This window comes from Cottoperca gobio, chromosome 23 (assembly GCF_900634415.1).
Source record: "Cottoperca gobio chromosome 23, fCotGob3.1, whole genome shotgun sequence".
NCBI classification, from domain to species: Eukaryota; Metazoa; Chordata; class Actinopteri; order Perciformes; family Bovichtidae; genus Cottoperca; species Cottoperca gobio.
The window spans coordinates 5392448-5410690 of NC_041377.1; the positions used below are offsets into that span (position 1 = coordinate 5392448).

Sequence of the window (18243 nt, forward strand, 5' to 3'; positions counted from 1 at the left end):
TTGAAGAATTTCAATGCCATCAACTGCTCTAGCATATGTATAGAAACATGATCAGTCAAATGATCATACAACCTCAAATTTAGGATAGAAGGAACGCAGGTTACATACAACTAACTGTTGTGGTTATAGTTGTGAACAGTTTAATTCTGTGTAATTTTTACCATTTCAGGACTAACTTTTTTTTTTACGCAAAATGTTATCATGGTGAAAACTTTTTATTAATTTCTTAAACCCAAGTTAGAATAAATTGCAATGTTACTTTCAGAGCAAGGACAGAGACTCAGGCGCAGAAAAGGCAGAGGTATTTGGGGAGGGGGGGGGGGAAAGGTGAGGACTGAACGGCGGGATAGAAACAAGGTCGACATCAGCAGGGAAGGAGGAAAAAGGAACAGAGAGCGCGAGAGAGTCTTTGCCCGAGGCTCTGTAGGAGATGATAAAACAGGCCAGTTAAGGGGAGCTCTTGGTAACCACAAGGTGTGTGTGTGTGTGTGAATGTGTAATGTATGAAAACTCAAGATCCTCTTCATCTTGACACCTTACACTGCTATAATTATGGGCCTCTCTTTTTCTCTCTCACCTTCCCGTCCCCCTTGCTTCAAACTATGACAAGGGCTTTTACATTCACAGTCCCCACTCCGCTGCCTACCCTCTGTCACTCTCCCTATCTCCACCCTTCACACCTCCCACCAGCCTCTAATTATCAGATCTAAGTAGGTCCCTCTGAAGAAAGGAAGTCAGGAAAGAGAATCAGTGAGAGGGAGGTGATGAAATGACAAGGATCAGTGAGCTAGATGAGACGAACGACATAGGCTGGGACAGTTTGGAGAGAGACAAACGAGGGATGGGATAAAGAATGAGCATGACAGAGAAACAGAGAAAAGAAAACAATGAGTCAGTGATGGAGAGAAGAAGAATGAAAGATAATTATATAGATAAAAAAGAGAAGCGCCAACTTGTTTTTTGTTTTTTTTTTAGAAGTCAGCGCTTATTATGTGGTTATGAGTCATGCTATTGACAGGTTCTTTTCCCTTTCCAGCGCTCTAGTGCAAGTCCTTGATTACATGACTATATCTGCTCTCACATCTTACATGTCCTCCTGCTGACAGACCAGTTGTATCTTTCTTCAGCTAGGATTGTTTTAAATACAATATATATTAAAGGTTTGTTTCAACCTGGTGTGTGTGTGCGTGCCTCGGTTATTTATCGCACTTGAGTCATTTCAGTTTGAGATAAGTGGGAATAAACACGACAACGTTAGATCAACTTAAATGTTGACGTGAATCTTAACAGGCGACAGCGAGCATCACTGCCAACACCACCGGCATCAGTGGCCAACTAGGATACACGTGTGTTTGTCCAAACCACGGAAAGCCCACTTGGCCTCACGGGCTGCTGGCAACGATCATGGTGTGTTATATTAGTTTGTCTGAGTGTGTATGTGTACAACAGAAAAATCTGAGCTAAGCAGTCGAAAAAACACAGCATGCCAACAGCTAACATGCTTGTTTGTGGATTCTCTGCCACATTATACATTGTTCATTGTTACTGAAGCAAATAAGGAATCTGTTTTGTGCAATTTATTCTCTGCCGTTTCTTCTGTCACAAAAATAGGAAGGGTAAGAATTAGTATCTGTAGTGAAAGTACCTGTTTTATATCTGTGAGTGTTTATGTGAGATTATTTACCTGAGACTACATGTAGTTTTAGTGTGAGTGTTTTTGGGTTTAGGGTTTCAAACATTTCAGTGCATTTTAGCTACGATGGTCTCTCCTCTATTGTTAAATCAAATTTCTGGTCTATGGATTAGGCTAATTTAGCTGTCTCTGTCTCTCCTCTCTCTCTCCTCGTGTCTCTCTCTCTCTCTGTCTCTCCTCTCTCTCTCCTCGTGTCTCTCTCTCCTCTCCCTCTCCTCGTGTCTCTCTCTCTCTCTCTCTCTCTCTCTGTCTCTCCTCTCTATCTCCTCGTGTCTCTCTCTCTCGTCTCTCCTCTCTCTCTCCTCGTGTCTCTCTCTCTCTCTCCCTCTCCTCGTGTCTCTCTCTCTCTCTCTCTCTCTCTCTCTCTGTCTCTCCTCTCTCTCTCCTCGTGTCTCTCTCTCTCTCTGTCTCTCCTCTCTCTCTCTCTCCTCGTGCTCTACTCTCTCTCTCTCCCTCTCCTCGTGTCTCTCTCTCTCTCTCTCCCTCTCCTCGTGTCTCTCCCTCTCCTCGTGTGTCCTCTCTCTCTCTCTCTCTCTCTCTCTCTCTCTCTCTCTCTCTCTCTCTCTCTCTCTCTCTCTCTCTCTCTCTCTCTCTCTCTCTCTCTCACTTTTTTCTCTGTCTGTGTTTGTGGGTTTGTGTATGCAAAATCTTATCACCATATCAAGATTCAGCTTAAGTCACCATGTTGAGTCATACTCCAGTGCTTCCTGTGCCTTAATTTCCACAAACCAGATCAAATGTATTGTCCCTATTGTATTGTAGATGTGATTAAAAATGGAATGCATCTCTGTTTGCTCTCCCACTCATTTTTATACTCCAAATACGACCGTTCGTTCATAGGAAAATGAGATTTGGAAGAGCAAACACACATGCACCACCTCTTCCTTCCTCTCCTCCACCACTGAACTCACTCACCCTGTTTGTCATTTATCTATAATGACTTTGTGAATAGTGTCACAGAGCGTTCCCCCCTCTCTCACCACGCAGCCATCCAGTCACTCAGCCTAACCCAATCAAGTGGCTTTTAATGAACTTCAAACAAGTGTTATCACCCAGTTCAACGTGCGCTATGCTTCACTCCCCCCCAGCTCCATCCAAGCGGGGATCACCTTATCTGCTCTCCTTCCTTTCACCCTCTTTCCTTCTGCCTCTTTGACATGCTAAAGCTCCTCCTGTCGCATATGCTTAATGGTATTTTTTGCCTCTTTCAGTCACTCTGTTCTTTTGTTGTTCCTCACTCTCATTTTGCTCTCTCTCTCTCTCTCTCTCTCTCTCTCTCTCTATCCACGGCTCTCTGGCGAAAACATGAAACAGTTTATGGAAGTGCTGTTCTCTATTTACTATCTTTACCCTCCTTTACCTCCCTCCTCACCTTTTACTTCTGCTTGTCAGTCACTTTCCTGTTCTTTCCACTGCTTTATCCCCCACGTGTTCTCCCTGTCCTCCTCTGTTTGCCTTTCCTATTCTCTTCTCTGTCCATCTCCTCTCTCCTTTCCTCTTCATCTTCCAGGCAAGTCATAGGTGCTTTATATTTAGCCAGCTACTTACACCTGAATTGATTGACTGTTCATTTTGAGACCTCCAATTGCTAAGTGACTCGTCCCCTCTCTCTCTCTCTCTCTGATATTAATTTTTGCCTGATTACTGCATGGACAGTAATCCACGTGATTTTGATCCATCAGTGACATCCTTTCTTTATGAAAGAAAACATGAACCAAATATACAAATGAGCCCACATCATCTCTGTATAAGTGTCTGTGTCATTGTATCATTAATGCTCCTGTCTTGTGGATAATGATGGAGGAGTACCTGTTGAGCTGGTCCCTTCACTTAGAGTGGATGTGAGCAGGTCCTAGGACGGTCTAAACAAGAGTCATAAATAAAAGCACTAAACACTGAAAACAGCACAAGCTGAAGTGGCTATTTAATACAATTAGATGAATGTTGCTGAAGTACTGGGTGGTCTGCTACCCAGAGTAATGACATTCAATATGAGAGTTGATGGCTCTATGAGTTTACAGTGAAAATGTAGATTTTTTTTTAAATCAAACACTAAAATCATAATAAAGCGGTGCTCCAACTAGTTATTAGGGAAAGGCAGGTATTTGTAAGTGGTCCAAATCTGCATATTTTAATTTTAGATCATCATTACGGTACATTTTACTTATCAGTGATCTGGTGGCTGATTGATCATCATGTGCACAGATTACAAATTATGACCAGAAGGTTTATGCTATAAGGCTACAGACTCTTATGTTTGGTCATTTGCATACGAAGGGCCAGATTTACATGTGTGACTGTGGAAGAAATGTAATCCATAATCCATAATCCATAAAAGACAGTTGTGTACTTGACTGTGTGCCTTAGACTTAGGATCTCCTCAAGTAACATTAATCCAATTGCAACTATGTCTCTTCCAGGGGTGTCCCCAGTTGCTGCCTGCAGATAGGATCCTGGTGCCAGTGAACGTGGTAAAGCCCATCACCCTACGGGCCAAGAACCTCCCCCAGCCGCAGTCTGGACAGAGGGGGTATGAGTGTCTGCTGACCATCCAGGGAAACGAGCACAGAGTTCCTGCCCTGCGCTTCAACAGCTCCTCCGTGCAGTGTCAAAACACATCGGTGAGGATGAGTGTGTGCATGTGTGTGTATCTTACTTGGCAGCCTCTCTGGGATATCATCACTGACCACCACCAACACCATCTCTATAAAAACGCCCCAGTTCTATAAAGTTTTCCTATTAAAGGGACCGTAATATATTTATAATCTCTCGCACACACATACAGCCACACACACACTGATTCCAGCTGACTGGCTTTTCGTCTTGTAGCGAGACAGTGGGTAGATGAGACAAGAGCCTGACTTTGTCTCCCCTGCACAGCCATCCCTGCGATCATGCTCTATTCACTGACTGAATAATGCATCGACAGCAATGAAAGACTAGCATAAAAAAGGCTTTATACTGGTCTTGATGCTAATCGTCTGTTAATACAATAACATCGCATCTTCCTGTCAGTCTTCATCACTCTGGGTGTGTGTATGTCAGTGTCTTTGTGTAGAGATGTCTGCGGGATTTGTGCGTTTAATCACAGTACAGTCCAAATATTGTACTTTGCTTGAGCTGTGAAGAAGGGAAACTGTAATTTAGTGGCATATTATGATTCTAGCACCGACCCTCCATGCTACTCGTGTTACAGAGCCCAATGAAAAATGAGCTCCTCTTTTTTTCAGGAGCTCTCTGGTGTGTATATTGTGTGTTTGTGAGTTCGGTGTGTGTGAGTTCACGTGTGCATTCACTGTGTCTACAGCCACCTGTTGATGATGCATGTTGCTTTCAAAGGAGCATTGTTCTGCCAGAGCCTTTTGGACTTGGAGATAATAGACAGTTTAAAGTATCTCTCTCTCTCTCTCTCTCTCTCTCTCTCTCTCTCTCTCTCTCTCTCTCTCTCTCTCTCTCTCTCTCTCTCTCTCTCTCTCTCTCTCTCGTTGTCATGGTTATAGTATTTATATGATGGGATGGAGATGAGCAGTCTTCCCGTGGAGCTGACCGTCATCTGGAACGGAGATTTCAGCATTGACAACCCCGCCCTCAACAAAGGTAAGAATGCAAAGAGGCACGTACACACGCACGCACACTTGTCCATATCAGCTCTTTCCATAGTTCTCGCAGTATCATAAAAACACACACGCACACACACATAGTCGACATTGTGCACATAGGAAAGCTGCTGCTTCCCCATTGTTTCCCTGGGAGCCGGTCTCCATGGCAACAGGCGGGTGGTGTGCTGAGGTGCAGCATCCATCGCCTGATGTTGCCGTTTAGAGTGGTTAACTTTAACACGTCCTCTCTTACGCTTTCTTTCTGTAGGTCTCTTTCCATTCCTGTCTCTCTCCATTAGTCTGTATGACTCTGCTGCACTTCAATGTTGTCTGTCTCAACTCTCTAAATTCCATTTTCTCGCCTCCTCACAAACATTATTGCTTTTCAACTGTTTTTCTCTTATTTGCTCCGTCAACACCTCTCTGGCAGTTTGGCAATCTATCCATCTCTGTCGGCAATGCCACTCTCCTCCCTTCATTTCATTTCTCTCATCTCAGCAATTCAATGTGCTTCACTGGCATACATTTCAGAAGAGCAGTAATGGAAAAACATGTTGATACAGCTGAACAAATTGCTAATAAATAGTGGATAATAACACCATTTTAAACTGAAATTATGTCTCTAAATAAGCAAAGATGAATTATTATTCCAGGCTGAGGATTGACACAGAGCAAATAAGAAGCGTATGAAATATATATGCCTCTCATTTATTTCAGCATTCAACTGCTTGATTCAGTTTGGCCACTGGCAATCCACCACTATGACTGATCCATGCTGCAGGAAAACAATAGCATGCTGGGGGTTGTAGTTCTCTGACAGGAAAACAACTCATTTTGACCTAAGGCAGTCGAGTCAGGCATAAAAACACATTGTTCAAATATGAAAGTAATGCCAATGTGACACTGTGCTGCAAGGCGATGTTTGTACAGTGTTTGTGTGTCGGAGTCAAATTCAGCGTACAAAACATATCCTTGAGCAAAAGTGTAAAATCAAAGAAGCAACAAAAGTTCCAGAAAGAGAGGCCGATGCTTGAACCAGAGAGTCACTCTCCACCAGCTTCCTACCTTGGGTTGCCTGTGGAGGAAGCGGTTCCTGGGGCATGATGTGATGGACAGATCACACATGCAATTAAAAAGAAAATGGTTGGCCCGTTGCCATGGAGATATGTTAAATTGTGGTGAATGAGCAGAGGCAAGAGGCAGCGGTGTAGGAAACTCAAAGAGAGGGAGTGTACAGAGATGATGATAGATGGAGAAATAATGAGACAAAGATATCAACGAATGTCGCTCTCAAAATGCTCAGTTTGTTGTTGGCATATTCAAACAGCAGCTGACAGACATTGAGAGATTTGGGTAAACAACACATTTTAGTTTATGTGTTTTGAAGTGTTTGTCCGTCATTTTGGAGGCTTTTTCACAAAATAAATCAGCAATCATTTGCTGTTCTGTAATCATTTGTACAAAGGTTGTTTACTTGAGTTCTGCTCTCTCTCTCCCCCTCTGTCATTACCTTCTTCCTCCCCTTCCGCCTCGTTTCCTTTCTCTCCTTCTCTCCGTTTCTGTCCTTCCTGCTGCACAGTCCATCTGTACAAGTGCGACGCCCAGCGTGGAAGCTGCGGTTTGTGTTTGAAGGCAGACCCACTGTTTGGATGCGTGTGGTGTAAAGGAGAGAACCGCTGCACCCTCAAACAACACTGCCCCCACCCCGAGAACCAGTGGCTGGAGCACAACGGCATCAACAGCAAGTGCACCAACCCAAAGATCACACAGGTGGGACACACACACACTATGAAACAGATCCAGATCCACTACATACTTAACACAACAGGCCAAGCAATTCCAGAATGTCTTTTAATTTAAAAGCCACACACACACACACACACACACACACACACACACACACACACACACACACACACACACACACACACACACACACACACACATTATTTTAATTGAATCATTATCTTGCATCTTACTTTTAATGTGAACTTACAAACACGAGGAGGATAATCCATATAAGGGTTAGAAAGAAACATATCATCCTCATTCTTGCTAGTTATCAATCAACTCTGCACAGATGGTCACTCAAACCCCCACTTAACCCAGCGTGCTCCTGAAACCACCGACACCGTGTGAGGCAAATGGACTTGACCTGTGCAAGACATATGAAAGGGGAAATAGCAGAAGGGATACGGGTCAGCGAGATGAAGGATAAGAGGATGCAAGGGGAAGATGGATGGAAAGATGCCCAGATGAAGGGAGAGGAGGGTGAATTGGGTTTACATGAAAGAGAAGTGGTGACGGGTGGGTAGACTGAGCCACAATAGAGTCATGTGAGGCGGAAGGGGTTGAAGAATCCCCTCCCCATATCCCCATGATGGATATACAGGTCATCTCTGCATCCTTTTTCCCGAGGATGAGAGTTAGGAGCAGATGGCGACTGACTAGCGATGAAGGGATGAAGCAAAGCGTAGATAAAAAAAGACAGAGAGGGGAATCCCTTTTGGTGTCCTGGCGAGTGATGAGGGTTTGTACAGAGAGAAGGAAGAGGGATAGAGAAATAGAAGGTTAATCCCTTCTCCACTGTCCGCGCTCCTCTCTCTACATCAACTTCACAGACCAGCATACAGATAAGTGGCCGACCTTGGTGGATAGTCACTGAAAGCAGCTCTGTAAACCCCATTGTTTCTTGTCATCTTGAATCTCCACTGATCATGTTAACCTGATGAATTCCAGCACCAGTTTCCTTTTTTTCTATATCAAGCAGGATAGTCGGATACAGGGGAGAAAAGTGCAGAGTATTTGAACACATAAGGACATAAGCATTTCATAAGTGGACCTCACGACCTTCTATTGTAGCCCAAACTATTTATGATTAATATAAATCCATTTTTTGGAGAAGATGATGAGAACATGGTGATATGTCGTCCCTTGTTGTGCTTATTAAAGAATCTGGATCAGTAAGGTGCACTATATCATTCCTCCGCTCCACTGTTAGTCTTCACCCCAGTGGCAGTGGATTTATTCTTGGAGATGGGCCCTGTATTTCTCCTCACATCCCCGAGGCTGCAGCAGGGACATATTGCAGCCTTCTCACGTCCCCCGTAAAATCTGTCAGTGGGTGAGGAGTGAGGACTTTTCCAAGACGACCGGGGCTCTAATGCATTCTAATACGCTTCATTATAATGACATCTCCCATCAACAATATGAGAGGGAGAGGCTCCCATAGAACGATGGAAAGAGAGAGCAAGAGAAGTGATTAAGTGTTTGCCTCTACCCAACCGTCAATTATCTTGTCAAAGTCACAAATCTAATCAACACCTCATTGCGTCTCGCCCTCTTCTCTCTCTTTCATTCTTTTGATTCGTCCTTCTCCTCGATTTCTCTTTTAACTCTTTGTCCCTCTCAATCCTCCATATTTGCTAATAAACGGAGAGCGACGATACATTGTGTGCAGTCTTTTTAATTGCATGTATTGTAGCACCGTTCCCAGAAGGCTCTTTTTTTTCTTCCATTAAGATATCAGCAGGGAGACTTATTAATCAGAGACTTTGAACCGCACTTTAACCATATCTCCCACAAGGCAGGCACAGGACTCGTGTTGTGCATGACCCGGCTTGAGCTCGCCTCTTGTCATTGGGTTGGATAGTCCTTTCTAGTCCAGCTAGTTACTCTTACGGTTACACAGCACTATTAAAGCCGGGCCCCCTTTCTGCAGCGTGCAGCATGGAGGACTATTTGACAGAGATAGATGGAAACAGACCATTCCTGTGTACATCTAACATCCATCCCTCTGAGCCGGCGTGATACACACTCACTGGCCAAAAAGTAATTGTGTGAGTAAAGTGTTGATGGATGTTGTAACGGCCTCATCAACAATGAGAGATGCTACCGATAAATCAAAGGACACTGATTACTGCAAAGATGTCACCCAATGCCAAGTTTTAAGTTAATCTTATATAATATATTGTCATGGTTTTCAGTCAATACAGAATTGAGAAATGACAATCGCATGACTCTGTCTATGGAGTTGTTATTTAGTCGTTTATCGTCTCTTTTCCTTTGAGTTATGTAATGTATGTAATGCACTTATCCCAAAATCATTTTAAAATATTAAATATGAATGTATAGCTATTGTTCTACACCTCATTGTATTCTGACTGGCGGACCACTAACACTCATTATCTACACCATTTGGAGAGTTAACATTGGGACTACAATATTCTTTAAAGGGAGTTCATTATCAGACGCTAGTTAACGTTCATGTTCATTCACGTTAACTAATGTTGAATGATGAAACCAACGCTGAATGTTAATGCGCTCATCGTTCCTCCTGAGACTATTCAAAGGAGCTCTTTCATGACATGAATATACTGTGCACTGCCATAGATCTCCTAATATGCACATCTATTTTCAGATAAGTTGTCATTTTAAATAATGGCCTATAAAGCTGTGTACAATATGGACACAGGGTTTTGGACACATATTTGCAAAATCATCAGTCTCCATATATATTTCCACAGATCACACCTCTCCGGGGTCCGAGGGAGGGCGGCACGCTCGTGACTATTCGTGGCGAGAACCTGGGACTGGAGTTCAGAGAGATTCAGGATAACGTGAAGGTGGCCGAAGTGGATTGCACCCCCATACGTGATGGCTACATCCCCGCTGAACAGTAAGTCGCAGTTTATATTCACGACTGAATAGAGAACATTGCCATCACGTAACAAAAAGCACAATTTGCATTCCTGTAGAGGAATAAGTCCCATTTGAGGCAGCAGCTATTAATATCGTGTAAAATTACAGGTTGTGATAAGCTTTGCTGCACAGTAATTCACCATTGTGTTGATGTACATAACATCTAAGAATATGGTGTTTTCCAGCTGCACTGGAACCATAGGGAGAAATCAAACTATATTTCAGAACAGCAGCAAAGTTCAATCCTGAATTCAGCATAGTGTTTCTGCTCTTGCGTCACTTGCCATAATCCCATTGACAGCACTTTGACCACAGCTGAGCACTTCATGCCCTACAGGGCACAAGACACTTGAGTCACACACAGATGCAACACTATGTTACCTTTGTTAGCCCATACAACGGCCTTAACAAGTCAGCCTGACCAACTGATCATGAGTCAGAGAACTCACCTCAGGGTGTTTGTGGGCATGTCTGACTGTGTAACACAGCAAGAAAGAAGGAGAGAGAGAGAGAGAGAGGTGAGAGAGAGACACGAGGAGAGAGAGAGACACAAGGAGAAGGAGAGGGAGGGAGAGAGAGAGAGAGAGACGCAAGGAGAGAGAGAGGAGAGACAGAGAGACACGAGGAGAGAGAGAGGAGAGACAGAGAGAGAGAGAGAGAGACACGAGGAGAGAGAGAGGAGAGACAGAGAGACACGAGGAGAGAGAGAGAGGAGAGACAGAGACAGCTAAATTAGTCTAATCCATAGACCAGAAATTTGATTTAACAATAGAGGACAACTCAGGCCTCCATATCTCATAGCAGCGCATACACACACGCTCACACACTGTCCCATAATCATTTTAGAAAGTTCGGGAGGTTACATTTGGTTGACATTTGGATTTATTCCAGAGCTTTAGTTCCTTACAGGTGCCATCTGTCAAATTATTTTAAACTATTTTAAAAGTTGTCTTATCAACAGACCCAGGGCTTCTTCTGCTTACAAAGTAAGTTGTGCGCCAGCACTTTCTAAGCAAATGCTGACCCAGCATAAGAGGTAGCTGAATTTGAGGTCATATGTAAAAGAAGAGACTTTTTCCTTATTCTCTCACAAGTTGGCAGCGTGCAGGAGGTGAAGTCGCTGCCAAATAATACATTATTTCATTGAGGATTTAACAGGTTTAGGTCCATTATTTTTACATAATCTGCTCAGCATTTTGCTGGCAAGGCAAACTGGGGGAGGGTTTTCTAGAGGTTTTCGTAGAGGCAACTTTACGTGTGGCATATACATTTGGGTGTGTCTGTATATGCATTTTCATATGTTATTTCTTTGTACATAATTCACAATTATACTAATGTGTGTTTTCCAGGATTGTGTGTGAGATGGGTAAAGCAGAGAAGAGCCAGTATACTGGGAACGTGCAGGTGTGTGTCGGGGTCGGAGAGTGCAGACCAGAATTCATGGCAAAGTCCTCCAAGTACTACTATTTTGTGGTGAGTAATAAATGTTTTGCATCATCATTGGATTTGCCTTTTTCTAATACATAGTACACTAAACTCTGTGTTTTGTGTCTGCATCACTTTGACTTGAATGATTGATTTGATGATTCATTACATCCAGTATTTTTCTTCTATGAGCAAGAATGCACCCATGATGCTTATGTCACCCTTTGCATGTTAGCACATTGCTGGTTGTTGCTCTGTGTTCTCACCTACTGTGTTAATACTGTACGTGCACGTTTTGGCTGTGATCCGACGTAGCGTGGTTTTGACCGAAAGTCTCCCTTTCAGCGTTCTCATCCCGTTTATCGGCAGCGAGACATAAGTGGCAGTCACTAATGAGCGCAGAATGAGAAAGAAACACTGATAGTTATTCAAACATTCTTCTGACATTAAACACACACACACATAACACACTTTCTGTTTTATTTTAAAAACCCACTCTGCGCACAATTAATCAGCATCACTAACACACACTGAAATAAAATGGCAGTTGTTACCATTATGTACTCGTTTTATGGAGTTTTAACAATTTTATTGCCATCCATTAATGGCCGCCGGCCGAGGTTTATGTCTCAATGGGGTCCCTGTACAGGATTATACGATGTTAGGTCTAGATGTCACACCACGCAGCAGGCTGGAGATGAGATTATGAGAAGGCCAAATGAACTGAAGGAGGATTTACTTGCTCAGCTTCCAGTGGACTACATCAGTTGTTGTGTCAAAGCTTTTTTACCACAATATATAGTGTATATAAGTGGAATTAGTGAGTGCAGGCTCACTACATTACACTGCTTGATTTACCTGTACTGATTAATTTAATTAAGGCAGTTTATGGTCTTTTAAGCATTTATTATGTTTTCTATTCCATTATTTTCCTACGTTCACCCTTTGATTGACTTGTGACTTTACAACCTCTTCCCTTTCTCCAGATCCCAAGGATTATCAACCTGAAGCCCAGCCGTGGTCCGGTCTCTGGGGGAACCATAGTCAACATCACCGGCAGCCACCTTGACGCTGGGAGCAACGTGTCAATCATGTTTAAGGACGAGCCATGCACTTATCTGAGGTTAGTGGGGAGCAAGCCAGAGCTGATGCTGCCAATCACACTTAAACAATCAATTAAAAGCTCAGTCAAAGCCCGTGTTAGTCAAACTGCAGGGAGTAAACCCCTCTGACAGTTCTCATCTTAACTAAATCGTTTATTTTCCCAACATAAACTGAGACAATGATTAAATGTCCTGGGAGGGAAAATGGTGGTGATCAAGCAATGTTCTTTTAATCATGAAGCTTCCATCTGTTATTTAGCAATGGTGGATTTCGTTGCTTAGTAGATATGTTTTCATGGATTTGGAATTATTTTCTTAAATTACAGAAGGAAAACTTAGTATTATTGTAATCCACCGTTTGACACTTGATGAATGCACAATTCAACATTCAGTCAATAAACTATCTGTCCATGTCCACTTAAGCAGCCATTCAACCATACTGAATATTGGTTTTTGGATGATATAAAAGTCTGCACCCACAGTGATAAACCACTAGAGAGATGACTCCTGAGTGTCTACACAATGTAATATATTGTTAGTGTCTAACTGATCTGACTCATCATCCTGTTGTCTCTTTAGGAGGGGTGGCCAGTGGCTCACCTGTCGCACCCATGAGTCCCTGCAGGGCTTCGGAAACGTGTCCGTGTCTGTGAGCATAGACAGGGCTCATCTCCAGAAAGACCTGCGGTTTGAGTATGTGGAAGATCCCACCATCACCAAGTTAGAGCCAGAGTGGAGCATCTACAGGTATGGTACAAAGGCGCAGTCAGTTTACATTTTTTTGACAAAAGCTTGCGTGCTGCTCACTGCTAATGGATATTGGTGGATGATATGAATCCTGTAGATGGAGATATCACAGTAGAACAGGCGCTTGTCAGAAACGAAGACAAAGATGAACACCAAATGAGTCTAGTTATTAGAAAATAATAAAGTTTTAGCCATCTAAATGTACAACATCATCATTTTTGCACCAGCAAACTAATGTCTCATCATCAATATCACTCCCAGTGAGTAATTTATATCAACATCTGTAAAAAAAATAATCTGGGCTATCCTTTAACCCTCGTTGTCAATCTTCTCTTTCTCTCTCTCTCACAGCGGACACACCCCGGTGACAGTGACAGGAACTAACCTGGACATTATTCAGACCCCACTCATCAGGGCCAAATATAACAGCCACGAGACCCTCAATGTAAGTGATTGCAAACACAAAAAGATGTGGATGATTAAAGAAGTTCCCTTGTGCCTTTTGTCAGACCAATATATGTGCCACCAGCGGTGTTTCTAAGTCCCTAACTTTCCTTCTCAGCTAGACAAGAAATAGGGCCATAGAGTCAGAATGTAATTTTCTTTTTTCCAGAGCATGACTAAAATGCCTCAGTGCCACTTTTAGGTAAATGGGTCAAGGAAAAAACTCCGAACACTGAGAGGGCATAGTGAAAATCAACAGGTTGCTAGAGAATAGAGAATGATTTTAATTCCTCTCCACACCTTTGTAACAACAGGGACGTTTTGACAACGAACCCCCCAAAGAGATTGGCCCTTATCAAATTCTTCTACCCCCTATTTACCCTTTTACCCAGGGGAGGATAGCTAAAGCCATACAAGGTTCTCTGTGATCTGATTGAAAGAAGAGGGAGTAACAAAAGGCGGTAATGCTATCTTCATGGTCCATTTGAGCATGAGCTTGCACCATGTTTAGCATCTGTGCTCACGTACTGTATGTCTGCACCGAGTATGGCTCTACTGTGCAGGCAAGCTTGCACTTTGAGCCGACGTAAACTAAATGCACCGACGGAGAATTTGCTCACCCTCACTCTCTTAGTCTTACACAGCTCAGTTTTGCACAGAATGTGAGGAAAGCAAAAACATTCAAGCAACACTTGTGCCCTGAGAGAAGGATCTCTTGGCAGTTCCCTTTCTGCAGCAGTGAACGATACGTGTCAGAGATGTCCTGAAGACCTTTCCGGATTAGTCAAGTTTGATGTTCAAGCAGCCAATTAGAGTGACAGGCAGTAGTTTGAGTATCAGAGGTTACTGTGGAAATGTCTGTGAAAGAGACCCATGTTGGTGGTTGATTTGTCAGACAGACAGAAAGGAATGGAGATGTTAGAGGGATATTGAAGGGCAAGACAATGACAGATCAGACCATCTGTTCTTGTGTATAGAACTGGCTTAGAGATGTGAATAAGGAAGAAGAATTTAACTCCCATCACATGGCAAATGTTGGACCAGGGCAAAGAAGAAGAACCACAAAACAAAGAGTGAGACAAGACACTGAAAAAAGATAAAAGAAACACTATAATTGAAGAGGTAAAGTGGTGTATAGAAAGATGAGTGACAGAATAAGAATGTGTCAAAGAGAGAAGAGAAGATCACAGAGAAGAATAACTGGACAGGGAATAAAGAAGTGATGAGAGGGTGGGGGTGTCTTTCTGGAGGGTAATGAAGGAAGGGTAAGACCTAGTTATCACTCCTGAATCTTCACACATCAAAGCCGGATTGTGTTGAGCCTGCACACGCTCTCTAACTGCACTTCATTGGGTGGCTTTCACTTTTGGGAAATTGGGGAGCTTCCAGAATGGAGTCTCCAGTGGCCTCAGTGAAATGTAAACCTTTCGACATAAAAGATTCACACTAACTGCTGATGGGATGCAAAAAGTAAAGTTGGTGCATGTTCAAGTGCCAGTTTCCCACATATTTAGTTGCAAGGCGGCATGAGTGAGGTAATAGGAATCTAAGGTATATTGACATCCAGCCGTAAAAAGGTATATCAATTGGAAGGGCACTCGGAGAGCGCAGACCTCCGCCAAGGCCGTTTCCATAAGCAAAAAATAATGAGTGGATCTGCACCCAATTTAATGGGTTCTTCGTAAAGAAAACAGACAAACAAACCGAAAACATAACCTCCTTGGCGGAGGTAATAATGTGGACTGATGCATAATCACTCACAGTATCTTGAGTAAGAAGGAAAGCACCACAACACCTCCCAAAATGCACATAAATAACTAAATGAAGCATCATTTTCTGCATGTTAATTTATTTCTGTGTCAATTTACAGCATTTCTCTGCTTCCCCCTAAGCACTCATTACATTTGCAAGAAGATATGTTCATTCGTAAACATAACTTGTCCCTTCTCTCTCTGTCTTCTGCCAGTTGTGCCAGGTGCTCAGCCCTACGACCATGCTGTGCCAGGCCCCAGAGCTGTCCATCAGTCTGGCCAGGCAGCAAGAGGTCCCCGAGAGGCCTGATGAGTTCGGCTTTAAATTGGACGATGTGCAGGTTCTGATGGCACTCAATAACACCAACTTTATCTACTACCCCAACCCTGAGTTTGAACCGCTCAGTGTGTCCGGCGTGCTGGAGCTTAAACCTGGATCCCCCATTATACTGAAGGTATGAGGATGCGTCCTGCCCACACTTACTTACAATGTGTATTTATTGATTGTACGTTATTGACCTTCAGTTACCCATAACATATTTGTATGTCATCTTTCCAGTATTATCAGTATAGATATAAATGTGTTGTTTGACCCCTAGCTGTCTTACCCCTCCCTTTAATTATGCATGAATTCTTTGCTGCAGGGGCGGAACTTCCTTCCACCAACCAATAATGGAAATGGAAAGCTGAACTACACAGTTCTTATTGGCGAGAAGCCCTGCATGTTAACAGTGTCAGAGACCCAGCTGCTCTGTGAGTCACCCAACCTGACGGGTCGACACAAGGTCCTGGTGAGTGATCCAGCACATGCTCGCAAAGACAGGAGAGAGACACACACACACACACACACACACACACACACACACACACACACACACACACACACACACACACACACACACACACACACACACACACACACACACACACAGATACACATGATAGATAGAAGGCAGACAGACCTACAAATCGATGGACAGTTTGACAGACAGACAGAAGGACACTCCTCGTGTTGCTTTCTATCCATCTTCTTGTCCACTTGGAGACAGACCACGGCTCTAATCCAATTAGCTGTGTGGTTCCTGTCCTGCCCACAAGCAGACAAAAGACAAACAAATAAGCCTTCAATAAGAAGGATTAGGGCTCAGCAAACTCAATAAAGTTTCCATTTGTGGTTTTAAGAAGGACCACTTTAAACAAAGCGCTTCCTGATGTTACCACCTGAAGCCAGCGTCATACAAAGAGATGGACACATATTACCGTAACACAGTTAGGAGATGCAGAAATAAACAGTAGTGTGTACACATTTCAATGGAAAATCAATATGTCTGTCTGTCTGGGCTTTGATCTCGATGTTGAAGACAGAAATGCATTCTAGATCTAAAAGATTCACAGAGGCAACATTATGTTAGGGTTCACAAATACTTGAAGACCACTATACTTCCTTGTTTGATTGCCACTTATTTCTACCTTTCTAAGGGTCACATTATTAAACCTTTTCCAATAGTTATTGCTGAAGTGATATTTACATTAAGCTCTGGTGTACTGAACCACTCGTCTCATTTTTGAATGGCCCTTCCCTTTGAAAACCTCTCAAGGAAGTCAAATGTAATCTGTAATCTGCCTCTTTGTTTGTCACCATTACAAGGCACGTGTGGGGGGTATCGAGTTTTCTCCAGGTGTGGTCCACATCATGTCCGACAGCCCGCTCAGCAGCACGGCGATCATTGGCATTGCTGCGGCCGGAGCCCTGCTCATCCTCTTCATCGTGGTGGTTCTCATTGCCTACAAGCGCAAGTCTCGCGAGAGTGACCTGACCTTGAAGAGGCTGCAGATGCAAATGGACAACCTTGAGTCCCGCGTGGCTCTGGAGTGCAAAGAGGGTGAGAAGTTGATGCTGATGTGCATTAGGCTTTATGGAGGAGAGTTATATTCCTCAATGGATACACTTAACTTCTTAAAAGGTTTAAACAAGCACACTTGTTTGAAACAAAATGTCAAATAAACAAAGAGTAAAGAGTTCAGAAGACTAGAAAGGCTGCCATATTAACGTCCATTACCTTTTGTGTATGTGGTTTATCCATCAGCTTTTGCAGAGCTCCAGACAGACATCCACGAGCTGACCAGTGATCTGGATGGAGCAGGAATCCCCTTCTTAGATTACAGGACCTACACTATGAGGGTCCTCTTCCCAGGCATTGAGGAACATCCTGTACTCCGAGATCTGGAGGTATAGTAGAGTGTTTCACTGTATATGGAGTGTACCCCTTTAGTTGGTGTCTGCTTTAACAAAGGAACACCTTCTAATCTTCCATTGGATAGATGTTGTAATCTTGAAAGAGGACAGCTATTTGTAAGAAGTTGATACCAATTTCCTATTCAATTTCAATAGTGCAATTGTGTCTACCTGTTCTTCAGTCTCTATCAAGTCACCATCTCAATGCAATTAGCATTATTTGAAAAGAGAGCAAAATGAACAAGCAAAGGAACAATGTGGTGGGTCACAGTGGGTGGAATTGACGGCGGTGTTATTTGTGTTGCTGTCTGGTAAGCGAAACCCTTTTGACGGCCGACAACAACGCTTTTTCAAAAACAAACAAGACGGCCCTTAAAATGAGGAGCGCGCTCTCATTAATAACTCAAACGATATGAGAAGCTGCTCCGTTTTTTTTCTTCTTCTCGGCACCTCAAAAACAAATTAAAAGTCAATCAGTGGGAGAAAAGCAAGAGAAAAAAAATCTAGTAATTTATCCACAGTGGTGACATTGATAGACAGCCAT

General features: G+C 43.1%; 1 protein-coding gene across 2 annotated transcripts in view; it reads left to right on the forward strand.

The window, feature by feature from the left end:
* plxna4 (plexin A4) overlaps positions 1-18243 on the forward strand; it is a 220144-nt gene that overhangs the window by 168738 nt on the left and 33163 nt on the right. For both annotated transcript variants that reach the window (XM_029461735.1, XM_029461734.1), the window contains exons 10-21: positions 4114-4314; positions 5194-5290; positions 6872-7062; positions 9819-9970; positions 11343-11466; positions 12405-12541; positions 13101-13268; positions 13620-13713; positions 15679-15918; positions 16108-16254; positions 17112-17346; positions 17551-17693. In XM_029461735.1, the coding sequence (XP_029317595.1) occupies positions 4114-4314; positions 5194-5290; positions 6872-7062; positions 9819-9970; positions 11343-11466; positions 12405-12541; positions 13101-13268; positions 13620-13713; positions 15679-15918; positions 16108-16254; positions 17112-17346; positions 17551-17693 (1929 nt within the window). The remainder of the gene's footprint in view (positions 1-4113; positions 4315-5193; positions 5291-6871; positions 7063-9818; positions 9971-11342; positions 11467-12404; positions 12542-13100; positions 13269-13619; positions 13714-15678; positions 15919-16107; positions 16255-17111; positions 17347-17550; positions 17694-18243) is intronic.